Below are 16,300 nucleotides of genomic sequence, written 5' to 3'. Positions count from 1 at the left end.
GACAAAGATTTTCTTCATGATGACATTGAGGATGACATATACCTTTAGCTGGGGGAGGTTCTGGTTTTTTAGGCACAGCAATAGGTATTTTCTCTTCTGGGACAGCTTTCTTGGGCACCTCAGGCACTTTAACGATATTAAGATCTTTTACTTTTATGAATGTCAAAGTTGTGTATTTTGCAGAGAAGACAAACAACGAAACATAAAACATGGACATATCCAAGACATTAATGAGGTCATGTTCAAACAAGGAGTCTCTCTGTCTCACACACGCAGTACAACAAGGGCGTCAAATGCTTTTTGTGAAAAAGATGAACTGCATTTTTAATTATGATCCCTCTGTCTGGGTATGAATTCAGGTACATCTACCCAGTCTATGCAGAGCAGTACTCACAATGGAAGGGACTGCTCAAATATCAATAGTGAAATCTGACCTTTATGTTGTAAATAAACTTTTATTTGTTATCAGCATTCACTGTTTGCTCAGTAATCTGTCTACACATTCCATATGGGAATGGGGGAGTAGAGAGGAACATTCAACACTCCCTTATTTCTGTCCTTTCTTTCTATTCCTTCTATATCTACCTCTGTCTCACTCTTTTCTTGTCTTTGTGTCTCCTTTTTTCTTCTCACTGCATTTCCTTCCCTGTATAAACTTCCAGTTTCACTGCTATCTGCTAGGCTTCACTACCACCCTTTCCTCATTACATCCATTAAAATGAAAAATGCTACATTAATATGTCATCATTATGCTTTGGAATTAATGCTCAGTGAATTTAAATGTGTAAGTGTGTGTGTAGAGGGAGCAGGAGAGGAGAAGGAGTTAATACCTCTCACATACATTGCTTCAGGCTACCAGCAGACTCAGGAAGAGGGCGCTGCAGACGTTAAGGGCATGTCTACATTTCCCTGCAGTTTGGACTAGGGGGAGTGGGTAACAGTGACGACCAAAGTGCTGCACTGTAACTCCCCCATGTGGACACTGCGAACGTGAACTTAAAAGTCTTGACAGGTTTCAGAGTGGTAGCCATGTTAGTCTGTATCAGCAAAAACAACGAGAAGTCCTTGTAGCACCTTAGAGACTTGAGTCTTGAGTTCACATAGTGCAAACTCAGGACCTTTAAGTTTGTGCCCACAGCTTCAATACAGGGGAGTTACAGCTCAGAACTTTGGTATATACTTCTACTCTCATCCCCTGGTTTGAACTGTGGGGCAGTGTAGACACATGCTTAAATTGAGTTCAGATTTGGCAAGTTTTTCTCATAACAATAGTTTCACTTTTTAAAAAACACAAAATCTTAGATTCTGAGCAATCTGAATATGTAAAGCAGACCAGGAAAATACTTCCTGTGACCGGATACAATAAATGAGTCAAGTATTTGACACCAGGAAGTACAATTCAAACAACAAGTGGAATTTTTAAATCTCAGGTAGCAGACAATGGACAGGACAAAGTATGTGAAAAGTGATGATGGTCAAGAAAATGAGACAAAGATTTTTCAAGACATGCACCTTTTGCTGGTGGAAGTTCTGTTTTTTTAGGCACAGCCAGAGGGACTTCTTCTTCTGGGACAGTTGTCTCAGGCATCTCAGGTACTTTAAAGATATGAGTTTGTTTCATTTTACAGTTATCAAAATGTGTTCAAAACGTTAAGAAGAATGAAACATAGAAGACAGAGATATTAAAAACATTGATGATGCCATAGTCAGGCTTTGATTACTCATTCACATTCTTTTACTCAGCACTGTTTGCTCAGTGAGTACACTTTACAGATCTCAGCTAGGAAAAAGTGAACTAGACAAAAATGTTAAGATAATGTTAAAGAAAATAGGACAAAGATTCTTCTTTAAGATGATATCCATGATAACATGTACCTCTAGCTGGTGGAGGTTCTGATATTTTTGGTACAGCAACGGGTACTTTCTCTTCTGGGACAGCTTTCTTGGGCACCTCAGGCACTTTAAAGATATTAGTATCTTTTATTTTTATGAATGTCAAAGTTGTTTATAAAACAATAAGATGAACAATGAAACAAAACAAGGACATATTCAAGACATTAACGAGTTCATAGTCAAACAACACTTAGTCTCTCTCTCTCTCTCTCTCGCATACACACACATGCACATAGAGTATAGCGAGGGTGTCAAACACATTGTGTGAGAAAGCTGAATTCCATTTTTATTTCTGATCCCTATGTCAGAGTACAAATGTAAGAATTTATGCCTCTCTCTACACAATGGGTAACTCCCAAAGGGAGGATGAACACAGATCAGTCATGGAATCTGACCTTTATGTAGTAACTAAAATCTTAATTATAATTATTCAGATTTTTTTCAGTAGTCTGTATTTACATTCACCATCACATGGGAGGAAATAAACTCCCTGTTAGGATTATCACTATTTCTACCCTTTGTTTCTATTCTGTTCATCTTCCTCTACTATTGTTTTAGTGAGACTCCTCTTTTCTTCCACCTGTAATTCCTTTTCTGCATTGCCTTCCCTACTCATTGGGCTTCCCTCTCACCCCATTCCTCATTTCATCTGCTACAATGACCCCAGATTAAATAATTAATGATTTTATTAAATAGCTACCATTGGATTTTGGTGTTAATGCTCAAGTAAATGGGGGATGGGGAGGACAGAGTTGTTTACACCTCTCTGATCCATTACTTTAGACTGTGTGCAGACTCAGAAAGACAGCATTGCATTAGCTTACATTGGGTTCACACTGAGAAAGTTTTCTGCACAATCATAAGCTCTTTTAAAAATATCAGGCTTTGAGTGTTTTGAATATGTTAAACAACCATGACAAAAAATATAGAATGGCTAGATATATTCAGTGGACCAGATGTTTGACACCCCTGGATTACATCTCACACACTGAGTAGAATCAACAAATCTCAGATATCAGAAAATGGACTGGACAAATTCAGCTAAAAATTAGGTTTAAAAGGACAAGACTAAGGCTCTTCCTTATGATGATATCGCTGAGCACTTGTACCTTTAGCTGGTGGAGGTTCTGTTTTTTTAGGTACGTCAACTGGTACTTTCTTTTCTGGGACCACTTTCTTGGGCACCTCAGGCACTTTAAAGATATTAGTGTCTATTATTTGTATGAATTTTAAAGATATGTTTGAAATTTTAAGAACATTAAGGAAACATAAAACTCAGGGACATCAAAAACATTGATGATGTCAGATATAAACATCAATTCCTCTTTCATTCTCTCTCCATGAAATTTCCCCTGTGCATTGGTCTTCTTCTGGAGCTCTGTGCATGGCTGAATTTCATCGTCTCTTTCTATTCCCACCCCCACACATGTACCACAGCGTACACAAGAACAATTTACAAATCTCACAGCAGAAAAAGAAGTGTATGTTCAAACAGTACTCCAGAAAATAAGACAAAGATTATTTATGATTTCATCAGTGATGACATGTACCTTTAGCTGGTGGAGGTTCTGGTTTCTCAGGCTCTTCAACTGGTACTTTTTCTTCAATAACAACCTTCTTTGGCACCTCAGGCACTTTAAAAATATTAATATTAATACCTTTCACTATGAGAAATTTCACAAATACGTTCAAAGTATTAAGAACAGAAAAACCAACATAAAACACAGAGAGATCAACAATGTTAAAGAGCCTATCATATTCCACAATCAGTTTGTCTCACTTACATGTAATAAGTAGGTTTTACAAATCTCAGCCAACAGCAAGAGACCAGAGAAAGGTCTTTGCTGTTGTCTTTAAATAATGTTCAGAAGAAAAAGACTATGATTTCCTGCCATTGCTTTATTTTCCCCCAATAATGACATGTACCTTTAGCTGGCGGAGGTTCTGGTTTTTTAGGCACAGCAACTGGTATTTTCTCTTCTGGGACCACTTTCTTTGGTACCTCAGGCACTTTAAAAATATTAATTTATTTTTATGTTAAGAAGTATACATACAAAGAGTTAAGAACAGAAAAGCTGCAATAAGAACATGAAACAGCATCAATGATGTCTGGCTTCAAAGTCTGATCTTACATATTACACTATTTTACTCCACTGTTGAATGAGAATGATTTAAGTATAAAGAGGAGAAGAGAATCCCACAAAACAAAATATATAAAATTGCAGATTACAGTGGGGAAAAAGATAGCTCAAAATTACTATTAAAAAAGTTACAACAGAAGGAACAAGATAAATTCCTGTCATGATTTTATCAATGATAATGTGTACCTTTAGCTGGTGGAGCTTCTGGCTTTTTAGGCACAGCAACCGGTACTTTTTTCTCTTCTGGGGCAGCTTTCTTGGGCACCTCAGGCACTTTAAAGAAAGAATATTTGTTTTGGTTATTATAAGAAATTTTACAGATACATATAAAATGTTAAGAATAAGAAGAAAACACAAATTATGGAGATCATCAATGAAGCCATTAGTTTGACACACATATATTGGTCTTATCCTCCCTTCCACTAATATAAGCATATTTCACTGTTATACCCTGCACTCTTCAGTACTTGCTGGATTTTTTTCTCTTTCGTGGTTAAATTATTCTGTCATTTTAGATTGCCATTTGGCTATGGCTGACATTGTCCATTCCACATATCTTCCCTTTCCCCCTAACATTTCTCATCTCTACAACTTCTTTCCATCCACACATTGTGGGCCTCATCCTACCCCGACTGAAGCCACTTGGGCCTGGGTCATTCAGTATGTGCCTTGAGACTCTTTAATCCCCTTTTGATCTGACCTGCTAATGTTTGCCTCAAGGACCACCCTCTTGCCTATTTTGTTAGGCAAATATCCTTAACAACCATTAACACTGATGAGAGTTATGGTTAAACAACAAAGAGATTATAGCCATCAAATGAATAGGTTTCTCACAATAAAAAATAAATAAGGCAGGGTGATGCTTACTTAACATACAACATTTGCAAGAACATGGCAAAGATCATTTCTTCCCCACCCCCTGTTGTTTTAGCTGTGGTGAGCTGTACCTTTGGCTGGTGGGACTTCTGGTTTTTTAGGCACAGCAATGGGTACTTTCTCTTCTGGGACTTCCTTGGGCACCTCAGGCACTTTAAAGAAACAGCATTACTTTCTGTTACATTTCAGAATTTCCAGGGTATGCAAATTATTAAGAATAAAAAGAGCAATCATAAAAGCATATCAGGAACATTAGTAATGTCAAAGAGTGCTTTGTTATACACATAACTCAGTGTGTTACTTCTATTTAAGAAATCTTTAAATGAGAATAAAAATACAAAACAAAACACAACCATTAATTTCCAAGAGAAAAAGATATTTTTTCTTTATAACATTCCCACTGTTAATATGTACCTTTAGCTGGTGGAGGTTCTGGCTTTTTAGCAACTGGTATTTTCTCTTCTGGGACAGCTTTCTTGGGCACCTCAGGCACTTAAAGATATTAGTGTCTTTTACTTTTACGAATTCCAAAGATACATATAAAATATTATGAACAGAAAAGTAACAAAAAACAAGTGGACATGAAAGAACATTAAAGATGCTAAATATAAATACCAGTTGTTAACACAAACATTCTGTACAAATTACAAAGAGATATTTTCATCACAAAATTTCCATTGGCCCATCATTCTTCTAGCCACAGCATGGTTGCCAGAGCTATTCACAGGAACTTCAGTTGTTCTTATTTAGCCAATTGGTGGCACACCATCCAAATTGGCAACTCTAGAGACTTTTAATTGACTGAAGGAATCATAGAAACTGGCCCAAGGGTCTTCTGTTGCTCCCACGCAAATCAATAACCAAATATCCACTAATATCAAAGTGAGCTTTATCAAATGGGAACTTTGCAATATTATGATCTGCTGGCTGTGGATGGATTTGATGAATCTTGTGACGGTATTTACAACGACTGTTATTGGGGTACCATTGTTTGAGGCACCCCTCGAAATACAACACAGGAAAATTTCTAATGAAGTTTTTTTTGTTATGAGTCACAAACAAAACTGGATTCTAAATGAAAAAGGCTTTTGAAAACACGTTTAAAAAAGGATAAGAAATGCTAACATTAAAGAATCATTGTGTTTTCCATAACTCCCCCGACTTATTAGATTAAGTAGGGAATGGTAAGATACATATTCTGATTTATGATATTGAAATATAAAAATGAAGAATTGTTAAATGGTAAGAGTAAGATCTTTATTTGCTATATTTGAATGAATTGTAATTAAGGATAGTGAATGAGTATAGATAAGATGACAAACACTCAGCACAACACCTTGCTTGGCATAAATGTGGTTTTGCAAATTACTGTTTTGCATAGAATTTCTGATTTGTTTTAAATGATATTTTTGATGGCACAATAAGTAATATGTTTTGCTGGAAGATGTAAATCAGAGGTACATAAACATGTAATGATAAATAAAAACATCCTTTTTCTGGGAATGCTAGGAACAGGATGACACAGAATAACATGACCTAGAAACTGCAAAACCAGCAGAAAAATGCAGAAGTTGGGTTACTGAAGCTTGGTCATGCGTAATGTATGAGTTACATAAAAAATAAAGGGTTTATGTGGTAAAAGCCAATTGGATAAAGGTTAAATAATCTGGAATGTGGAAAGGTATAAAAAACCCTCAAGGGAACAAGCCTCTAATAGGAGAAACACTGGACCAGAAACTGAAGAACAGGAATGCATGATGAGACCAGGAGATCAGAGGAGGTGACAACCATCATGGAAGGTGGAAAGACTTCCTAGTGCTCCGGAATGTGGTAACTTGGGCTCCTACTAATTCCATCTTGTCTGTTATTGTCTGGCATAAACATATGTTCAGACATTATAAGTGAAAATAATTCTGTCTAAAATTGTATAAATAAAGGCAAAAATTGATTAAGCCTAAATTGGGTTGACTTGTGACTCAGTTTCCCTCTTTAAGCCCAGCAGCTGTGATATTCATATGGTGGGAGTAAGGATTGCCTGTATGTGGGCTTAGATATATTATTTTTATTGATTATAATACTTAATACAATTTCATTCCTTTCTCTTTCAGCCAGTTGTCTGACATCCTTTTATATGCCTTGGGAATGGGAGTTACGCTTGCACATCTCGGGGAGAAGAAACTGGCAAATAAAAAGACTTTACCGACTATTTGATGATGACACCCCTCACCCAAAAAAAAAAAAAAGAAAGAAAAGAAGAAGACAGGATGAACCTCAAGAAATATAATGATTACCAGAGAAAAAGAAAGATATTTTGTATCATGATTTCATTTATGATGCTTTATACCTTTAGCTGGTGGAGCTTCTGGCTTTTTAGGTACAGCAACAGGTACTTTCTCTTCTGGGACAGCTTTCTTGGGCACCTCAGGCACTTTAAAGATATTCATTTATGTTAATTTAGGAATTTGGAAATTCCAAAGGCATATGCAAACAATTAAAAATAGTAAAGAAACATAAGAAAGGGACATACATAACATGAATGATGCCAAATCCTGATGACAGTTTGACACACAGAATTTACAAATTACCAAATGATTACAATTTATGAATAAAGTCCTAGACAAAGAAGATTTTTTTCTCTCAGCACAAGACTCTTTATTTTATCTGCAATTTTATCAGTTAACATATACCTTTGGCTGGTGGAAGTTCTGGTTTTTTAGGCACAGCACGGGGTTCTGGTTTTTTAGGTACAGCAGTAGGTTCCAGTTTTTTAGGCACAGCAATTTGCACTTTTTCTTCTGGGACAGCTTTCTTGGACACCTCAGGCACTTTAAAGATATTAGTTGGTTTTAAGAATTTATAACATATAAGAAACAGAGATACAACATAAAACAAAGATAGACAAATTGGTAAAACAGGCAAGGATCAATTAGAACCAACACACTGACTGAACATATTGAACATGAATTAAACCATGCATATGAATAATTGTATTTTTCTGGAATTCTTTGCTTTGTAAATTCCTTGAAAAGGTGATGTACCTTTAGCTGGTGGAGATTCCTCTTTTCTAGGAATAGCAGCAGAAACTTTTTCTTCTGGGGGAATTTCCTCATAAACCTCAGGTACTTTAAAGATATTAGTTTTCTTTTAGAAATTTCATTTACTTACAACATCTTAGAACAAAAAGACAACATGACAAACAACAAATGTAGGGCCCTATCTTGCAGTGGGATACACAAAGCTGCTCTTTACTACTTCTCAGAAGTAGGCCAATTGCCAGTAAACATGAAACAAACCCCATGAAAACAAAATCTATTGTCTGGCTATACCAAAAGAAGGACAGGAGACACTTGATATGGATTTAATCAGGCTGCAACTTTACTATATAGATTTCTGGGACTACCCGGCAGATAAAGTGAACAGTGCAGGCAAATCCGTGTTTATTCAAATAACTACCTGGGATTCCACCAGCCCCCCCTTCATTTTCCATCCAGGTCCCCCAACCAACTCCTGGCTTGCACCTTAGCATCCACCCTCCTCTGTAGGAGGGCTAAGGTGGGCTATAAGAAAGAGGGGTTGGCTCCCTGCCGTACCAATCATAACAGTCCCCAACTTCCCTTCTCTGTTCTGTTCCTTTATCCAGCACCTCCTTTTAAGTCCTTTACTAGGCCATTTATTTGGTTACTGGATGCCTTCTTTATGGAGTACCTGCACTGGACATCACACTTACAAAATAAGTGGCAACATATAGCTTACCACCTTTTCTCCCCACCAGAAAAGGTCCTCATTGACCTCACTGTGCGAAAGGTAAAAAAAACCTCCTTCCACCACAGGCAACATGGTGGTGAGGGAAAAAATTCCTTCTCCCACCCCCTAAAAAGGAGTGACTAACACAATGGCCACATCAGGGTTTATATCAGACAGAACATTAATTACACATTAAAAGAGGTTAGAAAACAATAAATGAAGAGATTTTTCTGCCCTTGAAATTCCAGTCAAAGGTTCATGTACCTTTAAAAGGTGGAGCTTCTTCTTTGGGTGCAACAATAGGTACTTTCATTTTGGGGACAGCTTTCTTTGGCATCTCAGGCACTTTAAAGATATTAGTTTGTTTAGGAATTTTAAAAATATCAATATAGAGAATTAAGAAACAAAATACAAAGCTTTTATAAAATAACAAAAACCTAAATTAATGATATTAAACTATGAAGACTAGTGACTCAAATTTTCTGGAATTCACTGCTTTGTAATTCCAGTGAAGAGTTGATGTACCCTTAGCTGGCAGAGCTTCTTCTTTCCTAGGGACAACTGTAGGTACTTTTTCTTGGGGGACAGTTCTCTCAGGAACCTCAGGCACTTAAAGATATTAGTTTTTCTTTAGACAATTCAAAATTCTTACAAAAGCCTAAGACAAAAGCCAAACACAAACTATGAACAGAAACAAAGGATACTAACAACACACAATATTATCCAAGGTCCCTAGCATTCTGCAATACTGGATTTTTATTGTTGCAGAATCATAGAACCATAGGACAGGAAGGGACCTCGAGAGGTCATCTAGTCCAGTCCTCTGCACTCATGGCAGGACTAAGTATTATCTAGACCATCCCTGACAGATGTTTGTCTAACCTGATCTTAAAAATCTCCAATGATGGAGATTCCACAATCTCCCTAGGCAATTTATTCCAGTGCTTAATCACCATGACAGTTAGGAAGTTTTCCCTAATGTCCAACCTAAACCATTCTTGCTGCAATTTAAGCCCATTGCTTCTTGTCCCATCCTCTGACATTAAGAACAATTTTTCTCCCTCCTCCTTGTTACAACCTTATATGTATTTGAAAACTGTTATCATATCCCCTCTCAGTCTTCTCTTCTCCAGACTAAACAAACCCAGTTTTTTCAATTTTTCCTCATGTTTTCTAGACCTTTAATCATTTTTATTGCTCTTCTCTGGACTTTCTCCAATTTGTCCGCATCTTTCCTGAAATGTGGCACCCAGAACTGGACACAGTACTCCCACTGAGGTCTAATCAGCATGGAGTAGAGTGGAAGAATTACTTCTTGTGTTTTGCTTAGAACACTCCTACTAATACATCCCAGAATGATGATTTTTTTTTTCAGCAGTGTTACACTGTTGACTCATCTATGACCCTCAGATCCCTTTCTGCAGTACTCCTTCCTAGGCAGTCATTTCCTATTTTGTATGTGTGCAACTGATTGTTCCTTCCTAAGTGGAGTACTTTGCATTTGTCCTTATTGAATTTCATTCTTTTTTTTTTCAGACCATTTCTCTAGTTTGTCCACATCATTTTGAATTATCATAGAATCATAGAATATCAGGGTTGGAAGGGACCTCAGGAGGTCATCTAGTCCAACCCCCTGCTCAAAGCAGGACCAATTCCTGGAAAATTATAATCCTATTCTCCAAAGCATTTGCAACCCCTCCCAGCTTGGTATCGTCCGCAAACTTTAAAAGTGTACTTACACTCTCTGCCATTATTCAAGTAATTGATGAAGGTATTGAATAGAGTCAGACCCAGCACAGATCCCAGGATCCCACTTGATATGCCCTTCCAGCTTGACTGTGACCTACTGATAACTACTTCTAGGAACAGTTTTCCAACCAGTTATGCACCCACCTTGAAATATGTTTTTTAGGTCTGATCCTGTGTTAATTATTCATACAAAGTTTAAGGCTTTGTGGCAAAAATCAATTATACCACAGAATGAACTTGTTGCAGTAGCTTGTGCCTCAGAATTGTATTACTGTAGAGTCTACCTCTAAGCCAATGCAGTAAACTGAGGGCCTTGGATATCTCACACAGAACATTAAATCAACTTTAAAAGAGGCTAAAACAGAATATGGTGAAGATATCTTTTCTTTCATGAAAATTCCAGTCTGAGCTCATGTACCTGTAATTGGTGGAGCTTCTTTTTTAGGTATGGCAGCAGGTATTTTCTTTTGCTGAACAGCTTTCTTGGGCACTGCAGGCACTTTAAAGATATTAGTTTCTTTTAAGAATTTATAAAATACAAAATGTAAAGAACAGAAGGGTAATGGAAGACACAGATGGACAAGACTATCAAGGAGTAGTTAGAATGAACACATGAATTATTTGCATGGAACTGAATATGGATCATGAGGATGAATAACTGTAAGGTACTGGAGCTCTTTGCTTTATGAATTGCTTGAACATGTGATATACCTTTAGTTGGTGGAACGTCCTGTTTTGTAGGAGCAACAGGAACTTTTTCTTCAGGGAGAATGTCTTCATAAACTTCAGGCTCTTTAAAGATATTAGTTCATTTTAGACATTTCAAAAATATTTGCAAAACAAAGATTAGAAAGACAATGTATAATGCAAACATGCAGACACATAAAGCAACATAACTACCTGAACACATGTATAAATTAAGGAGACATCATCAATTTAAATACCACACTTGCTTTTATCTGATTTTTTTTTACCTACTGTTGCTGCAATACCAATTAAGATGACTAAAAAAGATTGTGTGTGTGTGTATAGGATTATAGGATATATATTTTTCCTTTGTTTTTCCAGTTAGTTTAATTTTTATATTGGACTGCACTCTTTTTATAATCAATTTCACAGTTTCTCCTGGGTAATCAGTTATGCCCAGGAAAGCACAAAGCATTACTCAAGACAGCATTTAAGATGCACCTACTCAAGTCCCATCAAAGTTAAGCATTGCATAAATGTTTTCCTGAATCAGAACCCGAACCTATTTATTTGTGGGTCTTTCCCAGAAAGTAACATGGGAGAGAAAAATATTTTAAAAATAGAAAAATATGATTGGAAACAAAAAGGCATAGAGACTCAAGAACGGTGATGGGGATGTATCTGAAACTAACTGTAAATAATTTTTCTTTAAATTTAAATTTTACGGTGTCCCTCTAATTATATTGAAAACAGACTGCACCATGAAGCTGATTGACTAATTCTCTGCAGTTTGTTGCTTTGTAACTCCAGTGAAGAGTTGATGTACCTTCATATGGAGGAACTTCCTCTTTTCTAGGAATAATAGTTGGTACTTTTTCTTCAGGGACAACTCTTTCAGGAACCTCAGGCACTTTAAAGATATTATTTATTTATTATTATTTATTAAAGATAAAGACAACAAAGAACAACTAATAAAAAAGTACTGCCAAAGTCTCCAGTACTCTGCAGTTCTGTAGGAGCGGTCATTATTCAATTACAGAGTTAATACCACAGATTTGAATGATTTGAAGTGTGGTCCAACATGGAATAGATTCCATTCACTCTTTTCCATTTGTATTTGCCCTCCTTTCTTCCCAAGATACAAGGGACTACCTTGAATTATTTCAACTTGATATCTGTGGCACAACCAGTTTTAAATACATATTTAAAAGCCTTCTTTACAAATAATGTGTATAAGTTATTCTCTAACATTTTCAATTTAAACAAATTTAAACAAAATTCACTTATATACTTCTAGCACTAAAAAGTTCAGGGCCTAATATAATTCTAGAACTAAAAAGTTGGGGACTCCTTTCCCCTTAATTTCAAGAGAGTAAAGTGCAGTTACTTTCCAGTTCACTTGTGTGACGCAAGTGAAGTGTTTGACTCAGAATTTCTTACTCCTCTTACAGAATCAAAGGTGCTGCAGGATACTAGGGACCTTGGCTATATCGCAAAGAACATCAATTACACTTTAACGGCTGTTAGTTAGGAGTGAGATAAAGATGAAGTCTTTCCATAAAATTCCAGTCAAAGGTTCCTCTACCTTTCAGTGGTGGAACTTGTATTTCAGGAATAGGAGTGGGTAGTTTTTCTTCAAGGACAGCTCTCTTGGGTACGGCAGGCACTTTAAAGACATTTTTTAACTTTTAGAACTTTTAAAGTTACTTAGAGGAAGTCAGAAAAAAGAAGAGCAAAGCCCAGAAAGACACGCTTGTCAAACAAGCAAGAATTAAATGCTTCTTGCAGGACATTCATGCTGATGAAGATATCAGAGAAGAATAGGTCTAACTATAGTTTTCATGTACCTTTAGCTGGTGGAGGCTCCTTCCTTTTAGGAACAGCCAAAGTTACTTTCTCTTCCTGTACAGCTCTCTTATGTACTTCAGGCACTTTAAAGATATAGTATTTTTTTTAGGAATCTTACATATACAACTTAATAAGTCATTACGAACAGAAAGACAACGTAAGACACAGGATCATACTTAATTAGGACAAACAAATAATCACTGAGACAGAGTATATTCCTGTCTTACGCAACAAACAATGAAGATCAAAGACTTAAGTAAGAGTTCATTGTATCGTAATGGCAACAAAGAATAAAGGTACCTTTAGCTGGGGGAGCCACTTCTTTTTTAGGAACAGCGACAGGTACTTTTTCTTCTGGGACTGGTTTCTTACGCAGTGCAGGAACTTTAAAGACATTGCTTTCTTTTAGGAATTTTGCAATATTTATATTATTTAAGAATAAAAGTGACACAAGAAACCAAACATAAAACTTTAATTCAACAGAAAATATCACAGAAATTAAAAGAACACGAGCACACAGCATCCTACATCACTTTTATTAACTTGTGAGCTAGCTGGCCATGTCTGTGCTTCCTGATTCTTGGTGTGTTCAATCTCCTTTAAATACACATGACTAACTCCTTATTGGATTAATTTCAGATGGACTTTTAAATAGTCCTTTTAGACAGATTATGAAATATTGCATGAACTAAGAAGCCGTATCCTGCTATTGATATGCAAGCAAAACTCCCATTCAACTTTAGGAGGTAAATCCTACACTCTAGTTTTGGCCTCAATTTGGCCCCATTAAAGTTAATTGAGAGATTCTCAGTGACTTCAGTGAAAGCTGGATCAAGGCCTAAATCCTTATCCAAAAATTCCTCTCACTGACTTTCAGTAGGATAATTTGTATGAGTAAGGACTAGCATATTTGGCACAAAGGGTGTTTTGTGCAAATATGGCCCTATAGTGAGAACAATATAGAGCTCTGGCCTACATCAGAAAGTATGCTACCTTGCCAATGGCAGTACTATCCATGGCCTTCTACTGTATTAGTAGAGCATGATATAGGGAACAGACTAGGAGTGAAATCCTGTTCCCATTGACTTCAGTGGGGCCAGGCTTCCCCCCTAGAATTATAGCTATAATTGAGAAAGATCCTCACTGTTTTTGAAGATATGGGTAGAAACTGTTCATTCATTTGACATGAGGAGGGGAGGGTGAAAAAAAGGCTTAAAAGATTTGAGGTTATTCATCAGCAAGGAATAGAGGGGTGGGCCCTTCTTTGAATAAATTCCCTACCTTTCCATTCCTTATATGTCATACAAGGATCCAGAGGAAAATTGCCTTCTGAGAAAGGATCTGCAGGACTTTGTGTTTTAAAAGAAATATTGTTGATTTTGTATCTTAATCCTAATTTTGACTCAATTGGCAAATAAAAACTCCAGTCTTAATGGTCAAATAATAGGAGGGACCTTCATTACTGGAAGTTGGGATTCTGGGGAGACAGAGGGTTCCGTTTTAAATTTATCCAGTAGCTGATGTACCTTTAGCTGGCGGAGCTTCTTTTTTAGGAACAGCAACAGGTACTTTTTCTTCTGGCACAGCTCTCTTAGGCACTTCAGGCACTTTAAAGACATTTTATTAGGGATTTTTTTAAGTTACTTGCAAAGATGTAGGATCAATGTAAGACATGAAGAGCAAAGATCACATATTTGTAGAACCACATCCTTATCACACACACAAATATAGATGAGAACAATTACTGTGCTCAACATTATGTGAGCAACTGAAAACTGAGGAAGATCCTTTTTCAGCAGGGTGGGGAATGATCATTGTCAAAGCACCATCTGGTTGGTATGGGGAATTTCAAATTATAATGATGGGAAGAAAGGTCCTAACTAAGTTTTAGCTGCTCTATGGTTGAAAATTATTGTGGGGCAAAATGTTTCTTAAAAGGAAATAGGGCTGCCACCCATAATTATACTGGATGTAGACCATAGTTGAATTGCATCATAAGGCAGCCATTTATGCAATGTGCAAATTGCTCTAGTCACAGTGAAATGAAGTTGTCTTTGCTTTTGAAGGCTCAGTGGGAGTCTTCTCATCCTACCCCCAAATAGGTTTTCTGAGGTGCGGGAGGGGAAATGGCCCTCAAGTTGATTATCACCACTAACTACAGACACGGAAAGGAGGACTGAAGACAAAAAACACAGACTTGAGCACTGAAAGGAGGACTGAGCATGAGGGGGAAACTTGACATACAGAGTTAACAATGAAAAATCATGATTTGGTGTACCTATAGCTGGTGTGGCCTCGTACGCCTCTTCAGCCTTCTTAACTTCCTCATGCTTCTCATAGACTTCTTCAATCACCTGAACCTCCTCATATTTCTCATAGACCTCTTCAGGCTCAGGAATCTCCTCATACTCCTCAATCTCTTCAGGCTCCAGAACCTCCTCATAGATCTCTTCAGGCTCCGGAACCTCCTCATAGATCTCTTCAGGCTCCGGAACCTCAAACTCTTCTATAGCCTCATAGGTCTCATACTTCTCATACTCCTCATACTCATATTTGTACTCCTTCCCTGCAGGAACAGGGGGAGCAGCAGGAACAGGCACTCTCTCTTCCTGGGTGGGTTTCTTAGGTACCGCAGGAACTTTGGAGATAGTATTATTACTGTTACTACCTTTAAAGTATTGGAAATGACTTATACAGAGTAAGACAAAAAGAGTCAACAAAAAAACACATCTTATAAATACAACAAGAAGTTTTTGTAAAAAGGAAGAGAGATTCTATGAAAAGTGATTACATTCCAAAATATTTTAGAAACAAGTAAGAGCAATAGATCTTTTGAAGAAATTCAGTAAGGCGTGTCTCTACCTTTGGCTGGAGGAACTTCCTTTGGTTTAGGAACAGCAGCTGGCACTTTTTCTTCAGGAACAGATCTCTTACGTACCTCAGGGACTTTAAAGATATGATTTTCTTTTAGAAATTTTAAATGGTTTAACAAAGCAATACAAATAAGAAAGCAACACAAAACAGTCTCACGATTTTGTAGCGCAACAATTAATCTTTGAGACAAGAATACACAGAAATTTGACAGAACATTCAGAAAATGCTGGTGTTAGAATAAGATCAACAATTTTAACACATATGATAGCTGTCAAGGGTGCATGTACCTTTCACAGCTGGAGGCTCCACTTTTTTAGGAGGAGCAACAGGTATCTTCTCTTCAGGAATAACTTTCTTAGACACCTTAGGCACTTTAAAGACATTATCTGGTTTTAGTATTCTTGTTACACAATATCAAAAACAATGTCCAAGCACATAAATTTACAAACAACAGAAATATAAATCTACAAACAAATACCAAAACACAG

At 36.9% G+C, this 16,300-nt stretch overlaps 1 protein-coding gene across 1 annotated transcript in view; it reads right to left on the bottom strand.

Moving 5' to 3' along the window:
* Window positions 1-16,300, bottom strand: part of TTN (titin) — a 308,399-nt gene that overhangs the window by 121,984 nt on the left and 170,115 nt on the right. The window contains exons 182-204 of the mRNA XM_039494704.1: window positions 16,100-16,183; window positions 15,801-15,884; window positions 15,217-15,576; window positions 14,465-14,545; window positions 13,239-13,322; window positions 12,938-13,021; window positions 12,676-12,756; window positions 11,917-12,000; window positions 11,115-11,195; window positions 10,822-10,902; window positions 8,919-8,999; window positions 7,949-8,032; window positions 7,598-7,735; window positions 7,255-7,338; window positions 5,325-5,402; window positions 4,982-5,062; window positions 4,221-4,307; window positions 3,820-3,903; window positions 3,444-3,527; window positions 3,003-3,086; window positions 1,876-1,959; window positions 1,513-1,596; window positions 43-126 (exon numbers count right to left, since the gene is read on the bottom strand). Coding sequence (XP_039350638.1) covers window positions 43-126; window positions 1,513-1,596; window positions 1,876-1,959; window positions 3,003-3,086; window positions 3,444-3,527; window positions 3,820-3,903; window positions 4,221-4,307; window positions 4,982-5,062; window positions 5,325-5,402; window positions 7,255-7,338; window positions 7,598-7,735; window positions 7,949-8,032; window positions 8,919-8,999; window positions 10,822-10,902; window positions 11,115-11,195; window positions 11,917-12,000; window positions 12,676-12,756; window positions 12,938-13,021; window positions 13,239-13,322; window positions 14,465-14,545; window positions 15,217-15,576; window positions 15,801-15,884; window positions 16,100-16,183 — 2,241 coding nt within the window. The remainder of the gene's footprint in view (window positions 1-42; window positions 127-1,512; window positions 1,597-1,875; window positions 1,960-3,002; window positions 3,087-3,443; window positions 3,528-3,819; window positions 3,904-4,220; window positions 4,308-4,981; window positions 5,063-5,324; window positions 5,403-7,254; window positions 7,339-7,597; window positions 7,736-7,948; window positions 8,033-8,918; window positions 9,000-10,821; window positions 10,903-11,114; window positions 11,196-11,916; window positions 12,001-12,675; window positions 12,757-12,937; window positions 13,022-13,238; window positions 13,323-14,464; window positions 14,546-15,216; window positions 15,577-15,800; window positions 15,885-16,099; window positions 16,184-16,300) is intronic.

The sequence above is a fragment of the Mauremys reevesii genome, linkage group 11 (assembly GCF_016161935.1).
Source record: "Mauremys reevesii isolate NIE-2019 linkage group 11, ASM1616193v1, whole genome shotgun sequence".
NCBI lineage: Eukaryota > Metazoa > Chordata > Testudines > Geoemydidae > Mauremys > Mauremys reevesii.
Note: the sequence above shows the minus strand (reverse complement) of the source record. Positions and strands in the feature narration are given on the sequence as shown.